At 40.2% G+C, this 18,930-nt stretch overlaps 3 protein-coding genes across 4 annotated transcripts; 1 reads left to right on the top strand and 2 right to left on the bottom strand.

Annotated features, from left to right (window-relative positions):
* Positions 1–610: 610 nt before the first annotated feature.
* Positions 611–5,090, bottom strand: LOC115586318 (cerebellin-2-like). 2 transcript variants are annotated; one of them, XM_030425260.1, is made up of 5 exons: positions 4,519–5,090; positions 3,849–3,962; positions 2,740–2,919; positions 1,876–2,007; positions 611–1,569 (listed from the first exon to the last, which is right to left on the bottom strand). In XM_030425260.1, the coding sequence occupies exons 2-5, from the start codon at positions 3,940–3,942 to the stop codon at positions 1,262–1,264; spliced, it is 714 nt and encodes a 237-aa protein (XP_030281120.1). In that variant the 5' UTR covers positions 3,943–3,962; positions 4,519–5,090; the 3' UTR covers positions 611–1,261. The 2 variants fall into 2 exon arrangements, with proteins under 2 accessions (XP_030281120.1, XP_030281129.1); XM_030425269.1 differs by lacking the exon at positions 3,849–3,962.
* Positions 5,091–5,819: 729 nt separating this feature from the next.
* Positions 5,820–11,705, bottom strand: tppp2 (tubulin polymerization-promoting protein family member 2). The gene is made up of 4 exons (XM_030425282.1): positions 11,549–11,705; positions 10,312–10,503; positions 9,301–9,454; positions 5,820–8,897 (listed from the first exon to the last, which is right to left on the bottom strand). The coding sequence occupies exons 2-4, from the start codon at positions 10,500–10,502 to the stop codon at positions 8,706–8,708; spliced, it is 537 nt and encodes a 178-aa protein (XP_030281142.1). The 5' UTR covers position 10,503; positions 11,549–11,705; the 3' UTR covers positions 5,820–8,705.
* Positions 11,706–14,692: 2,987 nt separating this feature from the next.
* Positions 14,693–18,563, top strand: ftr84 (finTRIM family, member 84). Its single transcript, XM_030425248.1, has 7 exons — positions 14,693–15,265; positions 15,791–15,886; positions 16,071–16,304; positions 16,543–16,699; positions 16,800–16,856; positions 17,103–17,156; positions 17,370–18,563. Exons 1-7 carry the CDS (start codon positions 14,693–14,695, stop codon positions 17,909–17,911), a joined length of 1,713 nt encoding a protein of 570 aa, XP_030281108.1. The 3' UTR covers positions 17,912–18,563.
* The last annotated feature ends 367 nt before the right edge of the window (positions 18,564–18,930 follow it).

Raw genomic sequence — 18,930 nt, 5'->3', positions numbered from 1 at the left:
AAACTTGTAACTGACTGTGTTAACAGTTAGCAAGCAAAACGAAAATAGACTAAACCGAAACTTGATTCATATCTGACCCAGGTAGACCGCAGTTCATCACTTCTTACCTGAAGTTCAGATTCCCCTCCACTCGCACCGGCGGCCGTGGGTCTCTCTTCTTCCTGCCTCCCCTTCCCCTCATCCACCTGACGGCCACCTCCGCCATCATTACCTGCGGCCGCTTCGGATGTTGCTGCTGCTGAAGACGAAGCTCTGCCATAGCCACCAGCAAACTTTTGTGCAAATGCCTGAAGGGCCTGTCTCTTTTGAGCTCAATTCTTTTCCGCGCCTCCTTTCCGCTGAGTGCTGTTCTCCATTTTCGTGATCCTCTCTCTCTGTATGATTGATTGATTGACAGCCGAGGGCCAAGAGGGAAGGCATCGGCCCTCGGCTGTAATTGGTCCGGCCCAGAATCAATCATGACTAATGGGCCGATCTACCAGTTTTGTGTACCAATAGGTTTCATAATTAATACCATTACTAATACTAGTACCTTTAGTAAAAAGAAAAAAAAAAGAAAAAAAAAAGAAAAAGGCCCGGCCCAAAATAACTCAGGGCAAGGCAAGTTCAGTGCATTTACATTTCTAGACTTTATTTAACTAATATGAGAAATGTGAAACAGTTACATACATATGTGTATCTATTTTTTAAAAAAAATGTTTTTATCAATAATCACTTTGATTTTAGATTTGATGGTGCACTGTAAATCTTACCGCCATATTCGGACATGTTGATTTTGTTTTTACTTGGCAGGCAGGGAGCAGGCAACAAGTCTTGTGCTGACAATTGAACTTTTACGAGATTTTGAAGACGCTGTGAGGAGGAAGCAGCACAGCAGCTTCGCTCAACTGATTCACAACTTTAAAATCAGATCAATCCAGAGGTTCACGTATCGTTGTAGTCATATCTTTAACTTTCAACCTGATTTCCAATTCATATGAGTAAATTTTTACACCCCTAGAGACTGGGTTGCCAACTGATATGGCTAATTGTGGTACCATTTGTTTCCCAATTCAAGACCCCACTATATAAATTAAAAATTAAATATATGAATTACATTTTAGAAATACATTGGGTTATGTTTGTTTTAATAAAATAATAATTATAATAATAAAGCCCACACAGTGCAGTTACATAGAGGACAATAGCATGCTTCAAAATATGTACTTTATAATTATCCTCAGCTTTGGACAAGGCATACATTAGACCACAATGAAATACATCAATATTCGGCCTGAGTGGAGTAAATCAAGGAGCCAGAGAATGTGTTTAGGCCCTCTATTATCCCACATAGCTGCCTGCCACTCAGCAGCTCTACATAGACCTGGTCTCCCTGCTGCAGGGACAGCAGTACAGTCTGGGAGCTGCTGTCCTCCGAGTCCTCTCTGTTGTCTTCCCACATGGATGCCACCACCTCCCTGTTTCTCATGAGTTGCACTTTGTAGTACATCCTTTCTCCTTTCCCTCCCACCTTGGAGTAGATTGAGAAGGAGAAGGAATACACTCCAGAACGAGGAGCTGTGAATATACCTGGAAATGATAATATGTGTAAAAATGTATTTGCACTTTCACAGCTCCAAATGTCACTTTGAGAAAAAAAAGAAAAATAATATTGTTGTTACTAAATCTGTAAGGTGACATCTATGAACAGCACAAAAGACATTCATGTGATGGTAGTGTACTGTACATGTCTACTTGTTAAATGTCTGCCAACAAAATACTGAAGAAACATGTTTGTTAAAAGATGCTCTTCATTGGAGAAAAATTACCAACACATGAATGATGGTTTGACAGCACTTGAATATGGCGTTAAAATAACCACTTGTGAACACTTACCAAGGGCGGGGTTGTATCCATGTCCATGGTTGAGGGTGATGACGTCATAAGGGATGGGGCTGTTCCTGGTGAAAGGCCCAATGCAGTTTGTTCTGCTGCTCACGGAGGCTGTGAACCCAATCCTCATCCCTCCTGAGGAACAGGAGGAAAAACACTCACTCGTGTTATAATTGTCAAATGCTACTTGTGGCATTGCAGATGTTCAAAATGTCAACATTTTTTTAATCTTTGAAAAGACGAGATTGATGCAGGTGTACAAATTGTGTTTATCATTTGACTCACAGAGACAACACTTAAATCGGAATGTTTCTTTCATCAATGTGAACAAAGAAAACAAACAAAAAACTGCCCTTAGCAACCACAACCACAGCTGTCTGTATTGACCGGAAACGCTGTATTTTGGAGAAGTTGGTTATTTCTGGTTGGTAAGTAAAAAACAAACAAACAAACCTCTCTCCCAAGTCCCAACCAAGAATCCTGATAGTTACAAGCATAATACTAACACAAATAGTAAAATTGGTCCGGCCCAGTGATGGACCACAAAACAGGACGGTGGTTCAGGTCTGTTAGCCAGGTTGCCCATGACGTATCAAAACCTCACTCACCTGCATGACTATAGCAGGCCATATTCAGGCCTAGAATGTGGGCCTGTGTCACTGGCAAAGTGTACCAATACCAAGAGGAGAGTTTGTTTTGTAAACACCCAGTTTGCACTTCAGCATAGACCGTCCTTTAAGTAAGTGGCGGCCTCTAAACACCAAATAGTTCAATCAAAAGATACAGTCACATCGATATATATGTATGCAGATTGTAGTCTCTTGATTCTGTGGACTATCTCTACCAGTGTCCATGTCCCAGGAGTACCTATCACTTCAACGATACTGGCCCCTAGCTGGGACATGCTCGCCAACAGGTCCATCATCCGCGTGAAGATTTGATCCTCCACCTCTTGGAGCTCAGTGGCGGCACAGCAGCAGCCTCTGTGGCGCTTGAATGCACAGACACAGTCCCACTGTCCGCACGGTAGCTCCCCTTCCCATGCCACTGCAAATTCGGAAGGACAGATGGGAGAACGGTATCATAGATCATTAGAAAAACTGGCACACCCACAAGATGGCAATATGTATATGTATATGTATGAAGTAAGAGGAGATCCCTCCATAACATTTCAAGACCAACACCAAATATTAAGATATTTAAGAACACGCTGGTGATTGGTTTCGAACAAACTTAATCCAATTTACATCACATCAGTACATTTCATACACCGAGCTTTTGAGTCGGCATCACAGGAAATTAATGATAAGTGCATCAAAATAAGGTATAAATGAGATCTCACTGGAGGAATCTGCTATTTTATTTAAATCCAGTATAGAATATTATAGTATACTATGATAGATACAATATAGTGTAATATAATATAGTATATTGTGAGGGATGAGGGATGAACACAGTATAATATAATGTAAGAATTTTGGTCATTTTATAATCATTTTGTAATACAACCTATCACACAAATGACAATATCAGGGGCTCAGCCTTTAATTACTTTGCACCATAATTTTTGCCATAAGACATTCAAGCTCTGTGAAAATTGAATCGTATTGTTCTTGGGATACCTGTTATTGCTACTGCCTCGCTTGTTTTTTTACCCATTTCATTGCTTGTTGCGTTCATGTTCTTTTTTATCATATGTGTTTTTATATATATATATATATATATATATATATATATATATATATATATATATATATATATATATATACTGTATATACATATATATATCATGTTTATTGTTTACCAGTACTTTGAGCTACAATCTAAAGTTTAGTGTAGTATTATCATCATCTTTTTCTCGTATCTTTTGATCTTTTTTTCTCTGATATCTCCCCTCCTGACCAGCATGCCTTGTTAACCCTCAATTATTTTTCACCATGTGAAGTGGACTCAGAACAATAATCAGTTTGGTTTACCTGCTGTCTCTCGTAGGCTGCTGATACTGTTTTCGGCTGTCACCTCGTCCCACAGCAGTCCCAAGATAAACAGAATGCATGCTATGACTCTCATCTCACAACACCAGGAAATATCTGGTGGCAGAGAATTTTCATTGAATTTATACTGCTTGAAGTATTTCTTAACTTTATCTTTAAAAACCAAAGACAAGTTTATAGGAGTAACATGGAATTTCATGTGTTGTAGTTATACAGTTACTCAGTGACTCATCTAAAAAAAAACCTTTGCTTTTATCAAATTATAAGTTTAAGTTTTCATTTTTGTTTTCATTTTGTTTTATCTTATTAGTTTTCTTTAAATTTGCTTAACTAAAATAATGAACATTCATCAATGCCATCATCTTTGCCAAATAAAATGCTCAAATTAAAAGATATATTTCTGTTCTTTTAGCTTTCAGTTACACTCTCAGACAATATGTTTTGCCTGTGTTACTGTGGGAAAGATTATACCTTACATTCAAAATTTTCCAGCTTGGCTAAATGTTAAACAAGCTAGAAAAAAACTAAATGTTGTTGTTTGATTTGTAACTACAAGAATAACCTGCATTAATTGTCACAACAATAGCTTGTAAGAAAATTCACTTTATTTATTTAAATCATTTTAGCAAAAGAAAAGAAAACAATTACTCACAGCAGTCCAGCAGATAATATATCTTCTTCAGTCAGTATCCACGTAAAAAATCTGTAGTCAAGCACAAATTGTGACAAGAAATAAAAGGAAAACACACTAATAATGAGGAGCTTGGGGTCTTGCAGTAGTATGCACAATGATGGCTTGAAATATAGGTCCGTTTTCGCTTCACTTTTATTTCCAAGTGGGTGGAGAGATATTTGGCAGCTCACACTCTATGAACAGCCGATTTCCTTCACTATATTCCCCTCCCATACACATTCGCATCCCTGTGCTCCTCAGGCAAGGTGTGACCTGTGAGGGCAGGATTCAGCAGGGACCTTCCTGATAAGCTCCCCAGTGTATATCAAAATCTGCTAAAGATTGTATCTTACAGAGTTGGTTATTAGGTCGGAGGTGTCAGATTGGCTGATAGGACCCTCCTGTTTGTGGTTTATGATAAGCCTGCTGCATTGTCCCTCTGCACCTGTCCCTCTATTGATGACACTGGGTCAAAGAAGGTCCTAGTTTAGTTTAGGCTAGTGTTTCCAATGGTGTGTTTATGCATCCTGTCAATTGTGGCTGGACCATGAGAAACCAGTTTGAAATGGAAAGTGTTGAGCTCAGTATTTACACCAGTAATATTTAAGTCTTATGCTTTACGAGCAGCGGAGACACTCAGTAAGTCATAGGAGCTGAATACAGCTGATACACAACAGATCATTCATGAATGATCTGTTGTGTATCTTATTACCTACAATTAAGTCTTCAGCAGTATGGCACCATTAAGGCTGAAATCTTTAAAGCTGCACATCACTGTAATCTTAGCTGTTTTACTATGTGTAGGTTAGTGGGTTTGAACTGAGATTAAACAGATTTTAGAAAAACACAATTTGTTGTCAACTTCTAATTGTTATGATCATAACTCCATTCTTATTCTGGCCCCATAATTGATTGAAGCTGTGATGGCCAACCTTTCATATTGCAAATGGAATCTCACTGCACTCTACAGTTCCCCTTTGGAGCATTTGAATCACTATTTTGGTTTACCATCAGTAACTTTAGTGTCTTGTAAATACTGGACCTATTTTTCATCAAATTGCCATAAACAGGGCTCCAAATGATGATTTTGCAACAAACCTAATCAATTCATCAATTTTAATAAGTGACATACTGTCAATGCTGGGTTTACAGCAGCTTGTTTCAAGGGACCCAAAAAGCAGTTAATGCAGAAAGACACAAATCTTATCAGATAACCAGCAGTAAATACATAAAGAAAAAGCACACACACAACAAAACACAAATAATAACTCAATAAGTGCTACAGTTCTGCTAAACAGCATGACTTTATTGAATAATTTCCCAATTATATGTTAAGATCTTAGTAGAGTGATTCATGAGTTGAGCAAGGTAAAGAATACATGGTAAACAGGGAGTATACAGGCTCTGCATTATGAAATTCAATGGCATTGTCCACACAAAACCCAAGTGATGCTTATCAGCTCAGGCCTATAGTGCGAGATACAGAGGAGGAAAGCGATCTTTGAACATGTGCACTATATGATAAGCATTGTTAAAATGGTTCCATAAGTGTCTGCCAGTGTCACGTTACAAGGAGGGTCCTGTGAGGAGGATGAGTGTATACTGAGTGTTTACTGTTCAACAAAGAGTCTTTATGTTGGGAAATTGTATCCTTAACATTTTTGGTAATCAGCAGGGTTTTGAAGAGGGTTATTATCTTTAACCTTCATGGTTTCAGTAGGTATTTATTGAGAACATATATTGATGGAAACGCTTAACTTTTGTTTTCTAATTTTGCAAATCCATCTCCTGTCTGTTAAACTTAACATCAGGGGCTAAAAGTTGTTTCTTAGAGGATTACAACATGTTCTCTCCTAATTTTCTTTTGCTGGGATGGTACACTGCGGCATTCCATACAGGCCAGGGAAATGTAAAATAAAGTACAACATAATTTATATCCATGGAAAAACATTATGATGCATTTTCAGACATCTATTAAGGTTTTTACATTCACTCCTCTTGAAATGCATTTTCAGATTAATAGGACATAAAAATGATTCAGCTTGTAAAATAATTAATTTAAATAAAATAAAGCAACGTGAAACATTATATGAGGATTTGGAATCACAGCATAAAGTTGTCAGCAAGGGAGGAATAAGGTATAAAGAAGATGTAAAAGTATCCTGTACTGTTGCTTCATCAGTAGTGGGCTCAGTAAGCCAAACAAAAAGGAGCCCACACAAGATTTGAAGTAATTTTAACAATATTTTATTAGAAACTGAGCCAAAAGCAACTTAATAAATGAATCTGTAGTCTGTAACTCAGTAATGTTTGCAGTGATGTGTGGTTTGCAGAGGCAAAACAAAGAGGAAAACAAGACCGGAAGGTTAGATGATAATGAGTAAAGACAGAGATACAGAATGAGAAACCAGCCTCAGGCCATGTCCACACTAATACTGATATTTTGTAAAACAGACATTTTCCTCTACGATTTTGCCCCTCGTCTATGCACAAATGGCATTTTAAAAGCAAATGGATTGTTCAAGGAAACAATGACATCACACAGCACCTCAGTGGAAAGATGTTAGGGTATGGATATCTGTGTCAAATAACTATAAATCAATGAATAATTAGCTCCTACTCTTTGTTTTTAAGTCACTAACCCCAAAGAAGATAAAGTTCCCTGCACATGCTCAAAATGTTCTTCTATCAGCGATGAGACTTTATCTCTACCTACAGGCCCGTAATGCCTGTTTCAACGCTTGAAATTGTTTTTGCAATCCCATGTGTACAGAGATCTTTTGTAAAATGACAGTCAAGTAGACAGGATTTTCATTTATTTTTTTAAACGGGGGAAAAATGTCAGTTTAGAAAAAGATCTGTTTAAGTGTGGACAAGGCCTAAATTTCACAGACACAGCACGCCCAGGTGCAAGACAACCAAGCAACCGGGGTGCAAGCAACCTGGAAACGGAAAAGACAGCTAATCCCACCCACGTCACTAAGGAAGTGATCAAAGGGAGAGTGAAGAAACTCATCCACAACAGAAACCATCATCGAAACATTAACTTAAGGTATTCAAATTGAACAAACACAAAAGTTGACAACCCACATCCAAAATGTATCATGTGACTCTGTGTAAACCAAGGTGCAGGGAAGCCTAAACACAATCATAAGAGTCCCCTTAGATGTAGCCTTACCTCGCAGAGAGACTCAACCCTAATCTTCAGGCAGTCACATGAGGAGGGTCCTTACGCTCACTAAACCAGCATTCTTTTCACAGAGATGCTGTTCACCACCATCCTCGAACTCAGGACTCACAGGAAAAAACTCCTTTGAAAAATGGCTAACCACTCCCAGTTTACACAAGAGTAAACCAGTGGGTCAAAATAACATGGACTATTTATGCCCTTTAAACCCAGTAACAAGTCAGAGAGGGAACCTGGTTACTTACGCACATGTATTGAGCCTAATTGAAGTTTAAATGCAGAACAAGCCTTCATCTATTTACTTATTTCATGTTCTTCACTGCATATTACACTTTCCAGCGCACTGTACATTTAATGCCATACAATATATATTTAATATAATGATATGAATAATGTCCATGACAGCAATAACAGCTGGCACTGATTGGTCATGTAGCAAAAGGCACTGAAATGTATAGTGATAAGCTTAGCAAGTGAAGCGGTAACTCATTTCTTAAAGCATCCAGGCAGCACATTACTGTATATGAGCACATTCACGCTAGCGGCTACATCAATGGTAAGGCACAGTGTTAATCTATAGTACAGAGCAGAATTAGTTTCTTTAACACATGCTTGGCTACACTTTTATCTTTTGGTCCCTGTGAAATCACAGAAAATATACAGAGCAGTATGAGTTCGTGCTACGACCCATTTGACCCATTTCTATACTCACTGCAGCTAAATTCAGCTATGTTCATTATCTGTTGGATTACTTTCAGCTGTCACTTTATGAAAACTTTGAAACTCAAATTTAATATGTTTTTTTTTTTTTCATGAGTCCAGGAATTAAAAGTATGGTGCATGCTAGGCCCGCACCAAAGATGCAGTATATTTGTTTTGTCTTCAAAAATAGTAGCCAATGAATTTATGTTGGTTTTCTCAACGACCTTGATTCAAATTACTGGCGAAACAAAGTTTTCATAACCTGTCAGCGGAATTATTATGCTTCTTTCACTTTTTCGTCGTAGGTGCCACTGCCCTTGTAGGCTGAAACATAGCCACTCGTGTCAGGGATGTCCTCGCGCCCCGACTTTCCTTTTCCTTTGCCTGACCCGTCAAAACGCTCCTTGTGTGATCCTGTGTATTTGCTGGTGTCGGTCAGTCTGTCCACCGCTGCTGCCTTTGCCACTTTCTAAAAACAACAGAAAATCAAATTGACTGTGAACAAACACATTTTTTCATTTTATCCCTTCTACTATATTTGATGATTGCTTCATTATCTATTTTGTTTTGCCACTATGTGTTAGAGGTTACATTTCTTTGGCACCATCCAGTGTTAGGACAGAGAATAACACTGTAGCAGACAGTAATGCAGCCCACTTACAGTCACATTTTCAATTTGGAGCTGAACAACGGAACATACACAAGATTTAGCAGATAAAACAAAAAAGAGATTTTTATCTTTTCAAGGTTTTAACCAAATATACTTAACATTAAACCTGAGCTTAATCAATTTTAAACATAATAACTCAGTTGTATGAGGATCCGTCGGGGCATCAGGGTAAGTGAATTGTGCTAACTGGTGAAATACTCACAGTGACTCCGATGTTGGCAGGCTCCTTACCAACAATGAGACCATAGAGCTGCTGAAGTGCCTCCTCTTTGCTTTTGCCTTTAAAACGTTTGGGAGCCAACTCCGTCAGGGCCTGGGTGAACTGCTCAAATGTGATTACTCGAGCTGACTTTGCCCTGAGGAAACACACACACAGCGTCCAGACTGACATATTAATGGTGGTCCTTGATTTTTCCTCAAGCACCACCATGAGGTTAACAGATTTTCAGTGAAACGCCTTGACCATATTCTCTGACGTGGGTCATTCCTTGACTTGACATAGTATCATGTGGTCAGTGTTCAGTCCTCGCTTTTATCACTGGATTACTTGCAAACCTTAAGACTTAAAACCATCAGACTTAGCCTCAGTAAAGTTTTACTTTACTACACTTAGTGCAAATAATGGTTGTCAGATTGTCTAAAACAATAATGCTTAAGTGCACTCTTGGTTGGCGAAACACACTAAACTGCCCCCTTGGCTGGTTAAAACAAGATATACTGCCCTCTTGGGTGGCAAAAACGCACGCTAAAGTGCCCTCTTGGGAGCCAAAACGCGCGGTTAGGTGCCCTCTTTAGTGGCGAGAATGCGCTGTATGTGCCCTTTTTTTTCTTTTTGCCCCTGCCCTTCAAAAAGTCTGTGCTCGCCACTGCTTATCAGCCACCTGTCACAGGAAAAGGAAAGGAGAGGATGGTGATGTTTCAAGCCAACAATCTTGGCCGCCAAACTGACAACTGGAGTTTGAGTCACACCACTGACTATCTTTAAGACACCTGGAATGACAGGTTTTGGTACAGGTTTATTCTGGCAGTTGGGTTGTATTAAAGGATGTCTTTGTTCTTAGACATGTGGTGTAAGTTTAAAATTCTGGTACACAGACTACAAAAAAAGTATTTCTGACTCTCTGTGGTTTATCAGACTGATCTCCCTCTGCGCACTGCAGCCTCTCCTGGTTGTTTGTTCCACTGTGGCAGTGTTGCCTGAATTAAATCTTACTTCACTTTGGTGAAAACTATGTCGACATCCGTAGTGGTGACGTTCTTGCCGTCGATGATGTGGCATTCCTTGCAGATCTTAGCAAAGTTCTTGCCGTTCATCTCCTTGCCTGTGGCCTTGGTGTCTCCATGGACTGCAAACTTCTGGAAGGAGGCCTCAACCTCTGCTACAGACACTGAGCCCTCAGCCATACTGACAGACAGACACACATGCATGTCTGGTCAGTGTGCAGGCAAACATTCAGATACTGTTGACACATGGTCACACAACTGATTATGTTCAGCATATCAGAATAATCAGGAGCATATGACTGCATTGTTCAAAGCCTTAAATAGTCCTTCAAACAGCGATGGCAAAGCACACTTAAGTCGGAGGACACTCATTTACTTTCTACCCGCGTGTCAAAGTTAAGAGCTCACATTAATCAATAATGACTCTATTAGCTGATTGGGAAACGGCACTGCCAAGGAACACCGCCATCATGGTCAGTCTAAGTGCACATTTTCTCTCTAGCACACACACACACACACACACACACTTTCACATCCATCATAATGTTAATGTTACTCAAGCTGCTCTCGCGCCAATTTAATTCAATCAGCTCAATTTCCAAATGGCTGCTCTGCTGTTCAATCTCAACCATATGACCAAACATGCTCCTGCTCTTTCTCTTCTCCACTTCCTACACACAATCTCTCCCACACACACATATACACACACACACAAACACACCACCATACACTTCTCCATCACCTTTTATGTAAAAATGTACATTCAATCATGATTAATGAATTCAAATTTTAAGAAAATTATTTAAAGGAAGACAATAATTTCATAATAGAAATCGTTTTTTTAGCAGAAGAAGCACAAATGCAGTTTTCATGCATGGTTAAAGTAGCAGCTTGACATTATGGCATTGAACCACAAAATCAACTAGCACACAAAATGTAAATAACACTGTAGATCCAATGTAGCTACATGCACTATTGGCAACAATAAAGGATCTATTTAAGAAAATCTCATATAAAAAATGTGTCGTTCATAAAAAAAATGTCCACATAAATATAAGAAATGACTCTCACTATACTTGAGCATGAAATAAGGCATCATCTAGCCGTGACAACTGTGAAATATCCTGCCTGAAGACAGCATATTTCCATTGCCCTGATGTTGCATTTATATATATATAAACTTGAGCATGGGACAGCGATGCTGGAAAAGAGAGAGTAACGTGTACCTGCTGCCGTAAACAGAAGGAAGCTGTGTAAATATTCAGGGAAATCCTGATTTGCGTACGGCTGCTCAACCTCTTCGTCCTTCTCCTCCTCTTTCTTCCTCTTTCTCCTCTCGCCTCTCCTCCTTCCTGCCACTCCCAGGCTTCCTCCAGTGACGACAGAGATGGAGAGATACAGAGAGGCTGGAGGAGAGAGGGAGGGAGGGAGGCAGAGAGGGAGGGAGGGGGGAGGGAGAGAGAGAGAGTACCAGTCAGTACAGTCAATGACATCATGGGCACTCAGCCTCTCTTGTGTCTATTCAGTCTCATCAGCTCCTCGCCTCTATGCGCAGACTTTCTTCTGTGGAAAGATTTATCATGTTAAGTCTATGTAATTGGATTTCAATTCCTCATTCTGTTCATTTGTGATCCATGTCTTCTGATATTTGTTCTGTAACCCATGTTTTGGAGCACATAGATAAAGATTAATACTCTTACCATTCTTCCTAGATCTTAATATTCTTACTGTCTCACCCCCCCGTAATACTCAACTCAACTCACAGTTGCCTGTCATTCCCGCTCTCCATTTCCCTCCCACCCTCTTGCCTCTCTTTTTCTCTCTTAGTGTCATCGTCACAAGAGCCCTCTTGTCTGGACAAAGATGAGAGTGGCCCTTCAGAGGACAAAGGACACTGACAAGGGAGAGCTGACACATCACAGGAAAGATTAGCCCATCTCACAGCTTCATATCAATGAAACTGAATATCAGACCGGTAACACAGAGCACACCTCTTTTCACACTCAGCAACTGCACTCAGGGGTCAAACAATACTCTATAATAATAATTACCATAACAGTAACACTACATGAGGCTGAAGTGTGCCACTTCCCCATGTTCTAATTGTACTGAGTTCCATCATGTTTTCTTCTAGGCAAGGTTTAATTTCTCCATTCACTGATCTATGAAAAGAAATGTAGAGAAATTATCCTGAAAAACTTTTTTTAGATACTTTTCTCACACATAAAAAAGCATATTAAAACGTTTTGCCACCAGCCTTTTTTTTTCACGTTTTCATAGATGTTCAATAGGAGTCAGCTTTGCATCGGGACTTGAGAGTCTGCACCTGAAAATGCAACCGTCCACACATTTATTGATGAAATGCAGTTTCATCAAGCTTCTAAACACAATGAGTATGTTGTGCATTTTATAAGTACATAAATAAAGTCATAGCACTACACAACAAAATCATCTCAGTATTTTTGCAAATGTGTCCTCGTGTCAGTCTGCCAGCTTTATTTATTTTTTATGATGCTCTTTCAACCATCAGTGATTAAAACCGTGGTTTCTTCATGCATTTATTATGAATGTGAACGGCTTTAGAAGTACGAATGGTACATTTAAACATGAATGTTCTTCAAATCCACGAAGGCTATCATAATTTATACATGAGGAAGCCCACAGTTACATATTTCACTTTTCGAGAAACCAGTTTAGCTGAATTTAAGATGCTATTTGTGAGAGAAGTTGATTTTTGTGTTTCATCACCAACTCGCTTTGGGATGGCGGCCAACCCAGCCTAAGATCGACTTTTCTTACAAATAGCACCTTTAAAGGGACAGTGTGTAATATATCAAGCATTTAGCGTCATCTAGCTGTGAGGTTCTACATTGCAACACTCCTTTGCTCACCCCTCCCATTCTGAAGATGTTGGAGATGTTCTGGAAGCTACGGTGGCCCTGACGGACAAGAAACTCATTTTCAAAATATGGACTCTTTCCCAACAGCGTCAAGTATTTCTACTAATTCAAGTAATGAGGTAAAGATGTAGTTAGTTATTATAGTGACAAGCGCTTTCGCTGAGCTCCCTCTCAGTTCCGCAGTCAAGCTGGCTCTGAGCGAAAACGCGTTTAGCCTTACTACGTAGTACCACGTAGTGCTTTGTGTCCCTCTTGGCAGTCCATAGTTTTTTTAAAACCGGAAAGACATGGCGGCCTCCATAGAGCTTGCCCGTGCTATGTATATTCAGATAGGTAATTCTTCGCTCAGGAGGATAAGTCAGGTTGTTGGCAGAGGTAATTGTACACCAATGAGGACTTACTTATGAACGAAGACGTTGATTTGAGTTAATAAATGACTTAAATCATTACACTGTCCCTTTAATAGCACCCGATTACAAGACACTGTACCAAATTTAGTTAATTAGTGTGAGTCTGCACAATAATCAATCAATTTTAACATGATAAAACACACAAATGTGTTTGTACCTCTTCAAAATAACAGATTATGCTTTTGAATTAAGCTAAAATTAAAGATTTATATATTTTTGTTTCAGCAGTGTCCTCTGGCATCACAGTGGTTTCACCTTGCCTTGTTTTTCACATTTTCAATCTGCTCCTGTGGGTACCTGCATACTGACACTACTGCTCTGTGTTTTGTTCACAGGATCAACATAAGTTGTTTTGACATCACGCACCATCATGAAACTCACCGTTCAGTTCAAATGGAAAGCTGAAGGGTGTCTGAAGGACTAAGGTTCCCATTTGGAAATATCAACCAGTACGGTCATTTCCTCCCCCATACGAAAATGTTGGTTTAGGGGAATATCGATGTAAACATCAGTAGAAAGTGGAGCCTCTCGCTGAACTCCATCGGTTTCTGAGGCTTCTGCGTGTGTTATGGTGAACATTCTGTGCTGACATGTTGTGTTATTAATGTATTTGTATTGCAAACATACAAACTGTTAACACTACAGTAACACTACAGAAGTATCAAGTCATCAGTAAGATGGTGGGGTGTGTTGACACTTCTTTAATTAAGTGAGATGCAATCATAAATATCCTGTGTTGCCCTCATTAGGTTTTATTTTGCTGACAACTTGACCTTACTGTGTGACTTCGCCTGAGATTCCCGCTTGTGAAGCAAATTCTGTCATGGTTGCAGACCTCGGTACTTTCTCTCAGATGCTGTTTGCTTACAGTAGAAACAAACGCTTCCCTTTAAATATCGCCGGAGAACTGCTTTGTCTCTTGTTTGCAAAGAAGTTGTAGGATCACGGGAGCCTGTGGTTGGAATCTGTCTGGACCTTGTACTGACTGGCAGACTTACTCATATTAACAGATTGCGGACACAAACTGACTGAATCTCTATAAATCTCATCCAACGCCATCATGGCTGAGTCTAATTTCCCTTTACCACCAGAGGCCTACTGTCCCCTGTGTGTGGACGACCTAAGAGACCCGGTCACCATCCCTTGTGGTGACACCTTCTGCCTGGAGTGCATCAAGGTCTACTGGGACCAGTTTGACCACATGGGGGTGTACAACTGCCCACAGTGCCGCTCGACATTCACACCGCGGCCCGTGCTGAGACGCAACCTGCCCGACGTGAACCATGAGCCCCGGCGCCAGCTTCCAGAGCTCACTCCTTTTCCCTACATGCACCGGGAATCCTTCTGCGACTTCTGCGTCGGCCGTCGCAACAAGGCAGTGAAGTCATGCCTCATGTGCCTGGCCTACTACTGCGAAACCCACGTCAAGCCGCATTACGAGTCATCTACCTTCAAGAGGCACAAACTGGTGGACGAGACGGGCCACCTGGACAGGAAGATCTGCCCCCAGCATGAGAAGGGCCTGGAGCTGTTCTGTCGCTCTGACCAGATGTGTATCTGTGTGCTGTGTACTGTCAGAGAGCACCGCAGCCACAACATTACCTCAGCAGAGGAAGAGCGCATTGAAAAGCAAGTAAGTTTGAATAGTTTGTGGGTAAATGTGTGTGACATAGGCTTGTTTTGCACTGAAGAAGCTGAATGAAATCAATTTATAATCCCCCAAAAATTCTATTTTCCTTCCTGTCTATCTCATGAATTGGATTTTGGAGGAGAGAAGCAGTGGCAGTCTCAGGATGTTTGAGGGGCAGGGGTGAAAAAAATAAAAATGGCAACAGATGTATGTAGTTGGGCACCAGTGCCTCTCTTCACAGACCATGAAGAGAGGTCACTTCAACACTTATCATTTATCAACATTTATCCAATGGAAAGGCATCTTAGAGGGCAGTTTATCATGTTGTATCTACCAAAGAGGGCACTTCCTGGGCAAATGTTATGTTATGTTAATGTTATGAGTCCACCAGGGGGGACAAGAAGTGTCTCTCTCTGAAGTGCGACCAAGTGTCATTATTATAATCATAATTATTAGTAAGATAATTATTATCATTATTGTTGTAGTTGTTGTAGTTTTTAAGTTCTTATTGTCATGTTCTTCCAACAGAAAGTCTTGGTAGTCACCCAGTCTGAAGTCCAGTACATCATTCAGGAGAGGATGAAGGAGCTGCAGGAGCTCAAACATAATGTGGATGCACTAAAAGTAAGCTGAGACTTAATAACGTGATCAAACGGTACATTTAGCATATAACAGTACATTTTAAAATGCAATGGAATATTGTGTATTTGGGAGGAAATATAATGCAACCCGAGAAACGGGCTTCGTCTGTTGGTGGTATCGAATGTCCCATAGCAAGGCTTCTCGGCAAACTGGTTTTACCTTTCAGAGTGCTGCACAGCGAGCACAGGCAGAAAGCGATAAGACATTCCACGAAATGCTGCAGGCGGTGGAGCGCTGGAAGGCCGAAATCAATCAGATGATAATGGCCAACATGCAGTCAGCGATGTCGCAGGCTGAGGGCTACGTGGACCGCTTGGAGCAGGAGATACTGGAGCTGCAGCGCCGAGACGCAGAGCTGCGGCAGATCCTCGAAACGGAGGACAACATTCACTTTCTGCAGGTGAGGAAAGATCAGACAGAACTTAAAGAAATATAAGCATTTAAGTCATAATATATGTCAGGTAATGTGTTGTAACATTAGTGGAATGGAGAGACTTTTTAAGTGTCAATACTTAGTAACAGTTGGGTAGATAAAGGCCGTACCATCTGTAAAAATATTGTTTAGACGTGCCACTTTTCTGTTTGGGTTTCTGCCTTGTCGACTGGATCACGGAGCTCCTCTCTTACTTGTTGAGCAGAATTTTCCCAGCCTGTGTGTTCCTCCTGAGGCCATGGTGCCCAAAGTACTCATCAACCCTCAGTTCTCCTTTGGGGAGATGAGCAAGACAGCCACAGAGATGAAGGAACATCTGGATGACATCTGTAAGAAGGAACTGAGCAAAATCTCCAAGACAGGTTTGTGTCGATTAGATAATACTGATGAAATATCTTTATGTTGTGAAAACTTTATGTTGTGTTTAAAGTGGGCCAATCTAATGCTGTGTCATCTTCACAGTCAGTGAAACTCCTGTGTACATACTTTTGCCAAGAAATGGAGACAAACGACTCAAAGGTAAGTGTCTGTCAGCTTTTCTGTGTTCAACTTTACCATTAGCACACATGTGTATGAATAATAGAGAATATAGACTTCATCTTTAAGAGGAGAACAGGAAAGATATAGAGAGAATCAAAGTTATCTCTTTTAATTTAAGTAGCTATGTAATTCACTACAGATTTATTTAAAAAAAAACAATATATGTAGCAATAACAAAAGACTTATCACAAAATGATATATGTCCATGTTTTGTTATCCAAACAGTTCCTTCCAGAGTTGATTTTCAGGAGCCAAAAACCAGGACAGACTTCTTAAGATGTGAGTAAAGTGTACGTGGTTCAGTCCATTCGATGCCTGTCACTATCACCAGAAACAAAGTGACTACTTTAACCTAGCTGTTAGCAATATGCATGAAATGTATCAATATGTTGTTCTGGGTTAAAAACGGACAGAGTGAGAAAGTGCAAGGATAAATGAATCTTAAGATAAATAATTGTGAATTGTGTCTCATGTATGGCTGTCTCTGCTCAGACTCCTGCAAGATGTCCTTCGATCCAAACACAGTCTATAAAGAGTTGGTCCTGTCGGACGGGAACCAGAGGGTCACGCGGAAGAAATCAGTCCAGTTTTACCCAGACCATCCAGAACGCTTTGACGGCTTCTCCCAGGTGTTGTGCAGGGAGCCTCTGACTGGTTTCAGATTTTACTGGGAAGCCGAGTGGGGCGGGGAGTTTTCCATCGGGGTGGCCTACAAGAGCATCAGTCGCAAGGGGAAGAATTCGCACAGCCTGCTGGGCTACAACGACAAGTCTTGGAGTCTCCTCTGCTCAGACTCAGGCTACTCTGCCTGGCACAACAAAGTCGACCGAGACCTTCCTGACGCGCCCAGGGCCACACGAATTGGTGTGTACCTGGATTATGCAGGCAACACCGTGGCCTTTTACTCGATATCAGAGACGATGGAGCTTATCCACAGGTTCAAGGCTCAGTTCAGTGAACCTTTGTATGCTGGTTTTGGTGTGGGCTCCTCTGTTACCCTATGCCAGCTGAAGCAGAATCCCACTCCTTACTAAGATTTTAAAAACAGGGAAGCTGTGTGAAGTTTATCTTGACGGGTAAGGTACACATAGTTGCTGTGTTGTGCAAGTGTTCAATATTGATTCTGCAGCTATGTAAATATATGCACGCTCCTGGAATATATGATGATACTGGCTTGCTGAACAGAATTTCTGACAAATATGTAAATATTGATTTCATTGCAAGAGAAATATATATTGTCTCAATCGCTTAAAACTTAAAATAACAATTAAATACTGCTGTAATGTTTTCATGAGCACTAACATGTGGTTGCTGAAAGGAAGATAGATGGTAAAACAAGACCCACTGTATGTGTTTATATTTGTGATGTACAGTACAAAAACAATCTACATGCTGCTTTAAACATTTCATGCTTTTATCGTCTAACAGCAGCACCTTCACAATCAAGGTGTGCAGTAATGATATGGAACGCTTACATTAGTTTGACAACACATAATAAGATATAGATATGAATAGAATATTTGAAGACATTGATTCATATTCAGACAAATGTTCTCAACCAATGAATCAGGTATGATCATTTCAGTTACTGTTATTTTAACAGAATCGAGCTGTGTTGACTGTTGACTCACTGATAACTGTTTTAGTTTCTGGTTATAGCCTCTATAATAAATACTTTAAAAAACATCTCGTAGACATTTTACAAATACACAAAATACTGCTTATAGACAATTGCATTTACTAGACAGTTTCCCCACCCTATAGAGATACAGGATAGGTGGGACTAAACCTGTTACTAAACCCCTTAATGTGAATGAAAAGCCAGTCCAACAGTCGACATGGCAATCACTAGCAGCCAAGAAACACAGCAGCAGGAGAACTTGAATAGTCTTGTCAAGGAACAGGTCGATAGGTGCCGCACCAGGAAATAACAAGTGCCTGAGAAACAAAGAAAGATCTCAACAACTGTCTGGTGAAGAGGAATGAAATCAGAGTTTAATAATCCTCACAGTCCCTGTGGTCTTTTCGTCAGTTGACAACAGTGGAGTCACGG

The sequence above is a fragment of the Sparus aurata genome, chromosome 1, assembly GCF_900880675.1.
Source record: "Sparus aurata chromosome 1, fSpaAur1.1, whole genome shotgun sequence".
Taxonomy (NCBI): domain Eukaryota; kingdom Metazoa; phylum Chordata; class Actinopteri; order Spariformes; family Sparidae; genus Sparus; species Sparus aurata.
The sequence above is the reverse complement of the archived record's forward strand: the minus strand, read 5'-3'. Positions and strand labels throughout refer to the sequence as shown.

Excerpts from the sequence above, each read along its gene's own strand:
- LOC115586318 (XM_030425260.1), bottom strand. The coding sequence starts at position 3,942 with ATGAGAGTCATAGCATGCATTCTGTTTATCTTGGGACTGCTGTGGGAC. Across the intron at positions 2,920-3,848 it reads CAGCCTACGAGAGACAGCAG|TGGCATGGGAAGGGGAGCTA; the intron begins GTAAACCAAACT and ends CCGAATTTGCAG. Across the intron at positions 2,008-2,739 it reads CAGTATCGTTGAAGTGATAG|GAGGGATGAGGATTGGGTTC; the intron begins GTACTCCTGGGA and ends CCTGTTCCTCAG.
- tppp2 (XM_030425282.1), bottom strand. The coding sequence starts at position 10,502 with ATGGCTGAGGGCTCAGTGTCTGTAGCAGAGGTTGAGGCCTCCTTCCAG. Across the intron at positions 9,455-10,311 it reads ATAGTTTTCACCAAAGTGAA|GGCAAAGTCAGCTCGAGTAA; the intron begins GTAAGATTTAAT and ends GTGTTTCCTCAG. Across the intron at positions 8,898-9,300 it reads CTGCCAACATCGGAGTCACT|AAAGTGGCAAAGGCAGCAGC; the intron begins GTGAGTATTTCA and ends TGTTGTTTTTAG.
- ftr84 (XM_030425248.1), top strand. The coding sequence starts at position 14,693 with ATGGCTGAGTCTAATTTCCCTTTACCACCAGAGGCCTACTGTCCCCTG. Across the intron at positions 15,266-15,790 it reads AAGAGCGCATTGAAAAGCAA|AAAGTCTTGGTAGTCACCCA; the intron begins GTAAGTTTGAAT and ends TTCTTCCAACAG. Across the intron at positions 16,700-16,799 it reads GAGCAAAATCTCCAAGACAG|TCAGTGAAACTCCTGTGTAC; the intron begins GTTTGTGTCGAT and ends TCATCTTCACAG.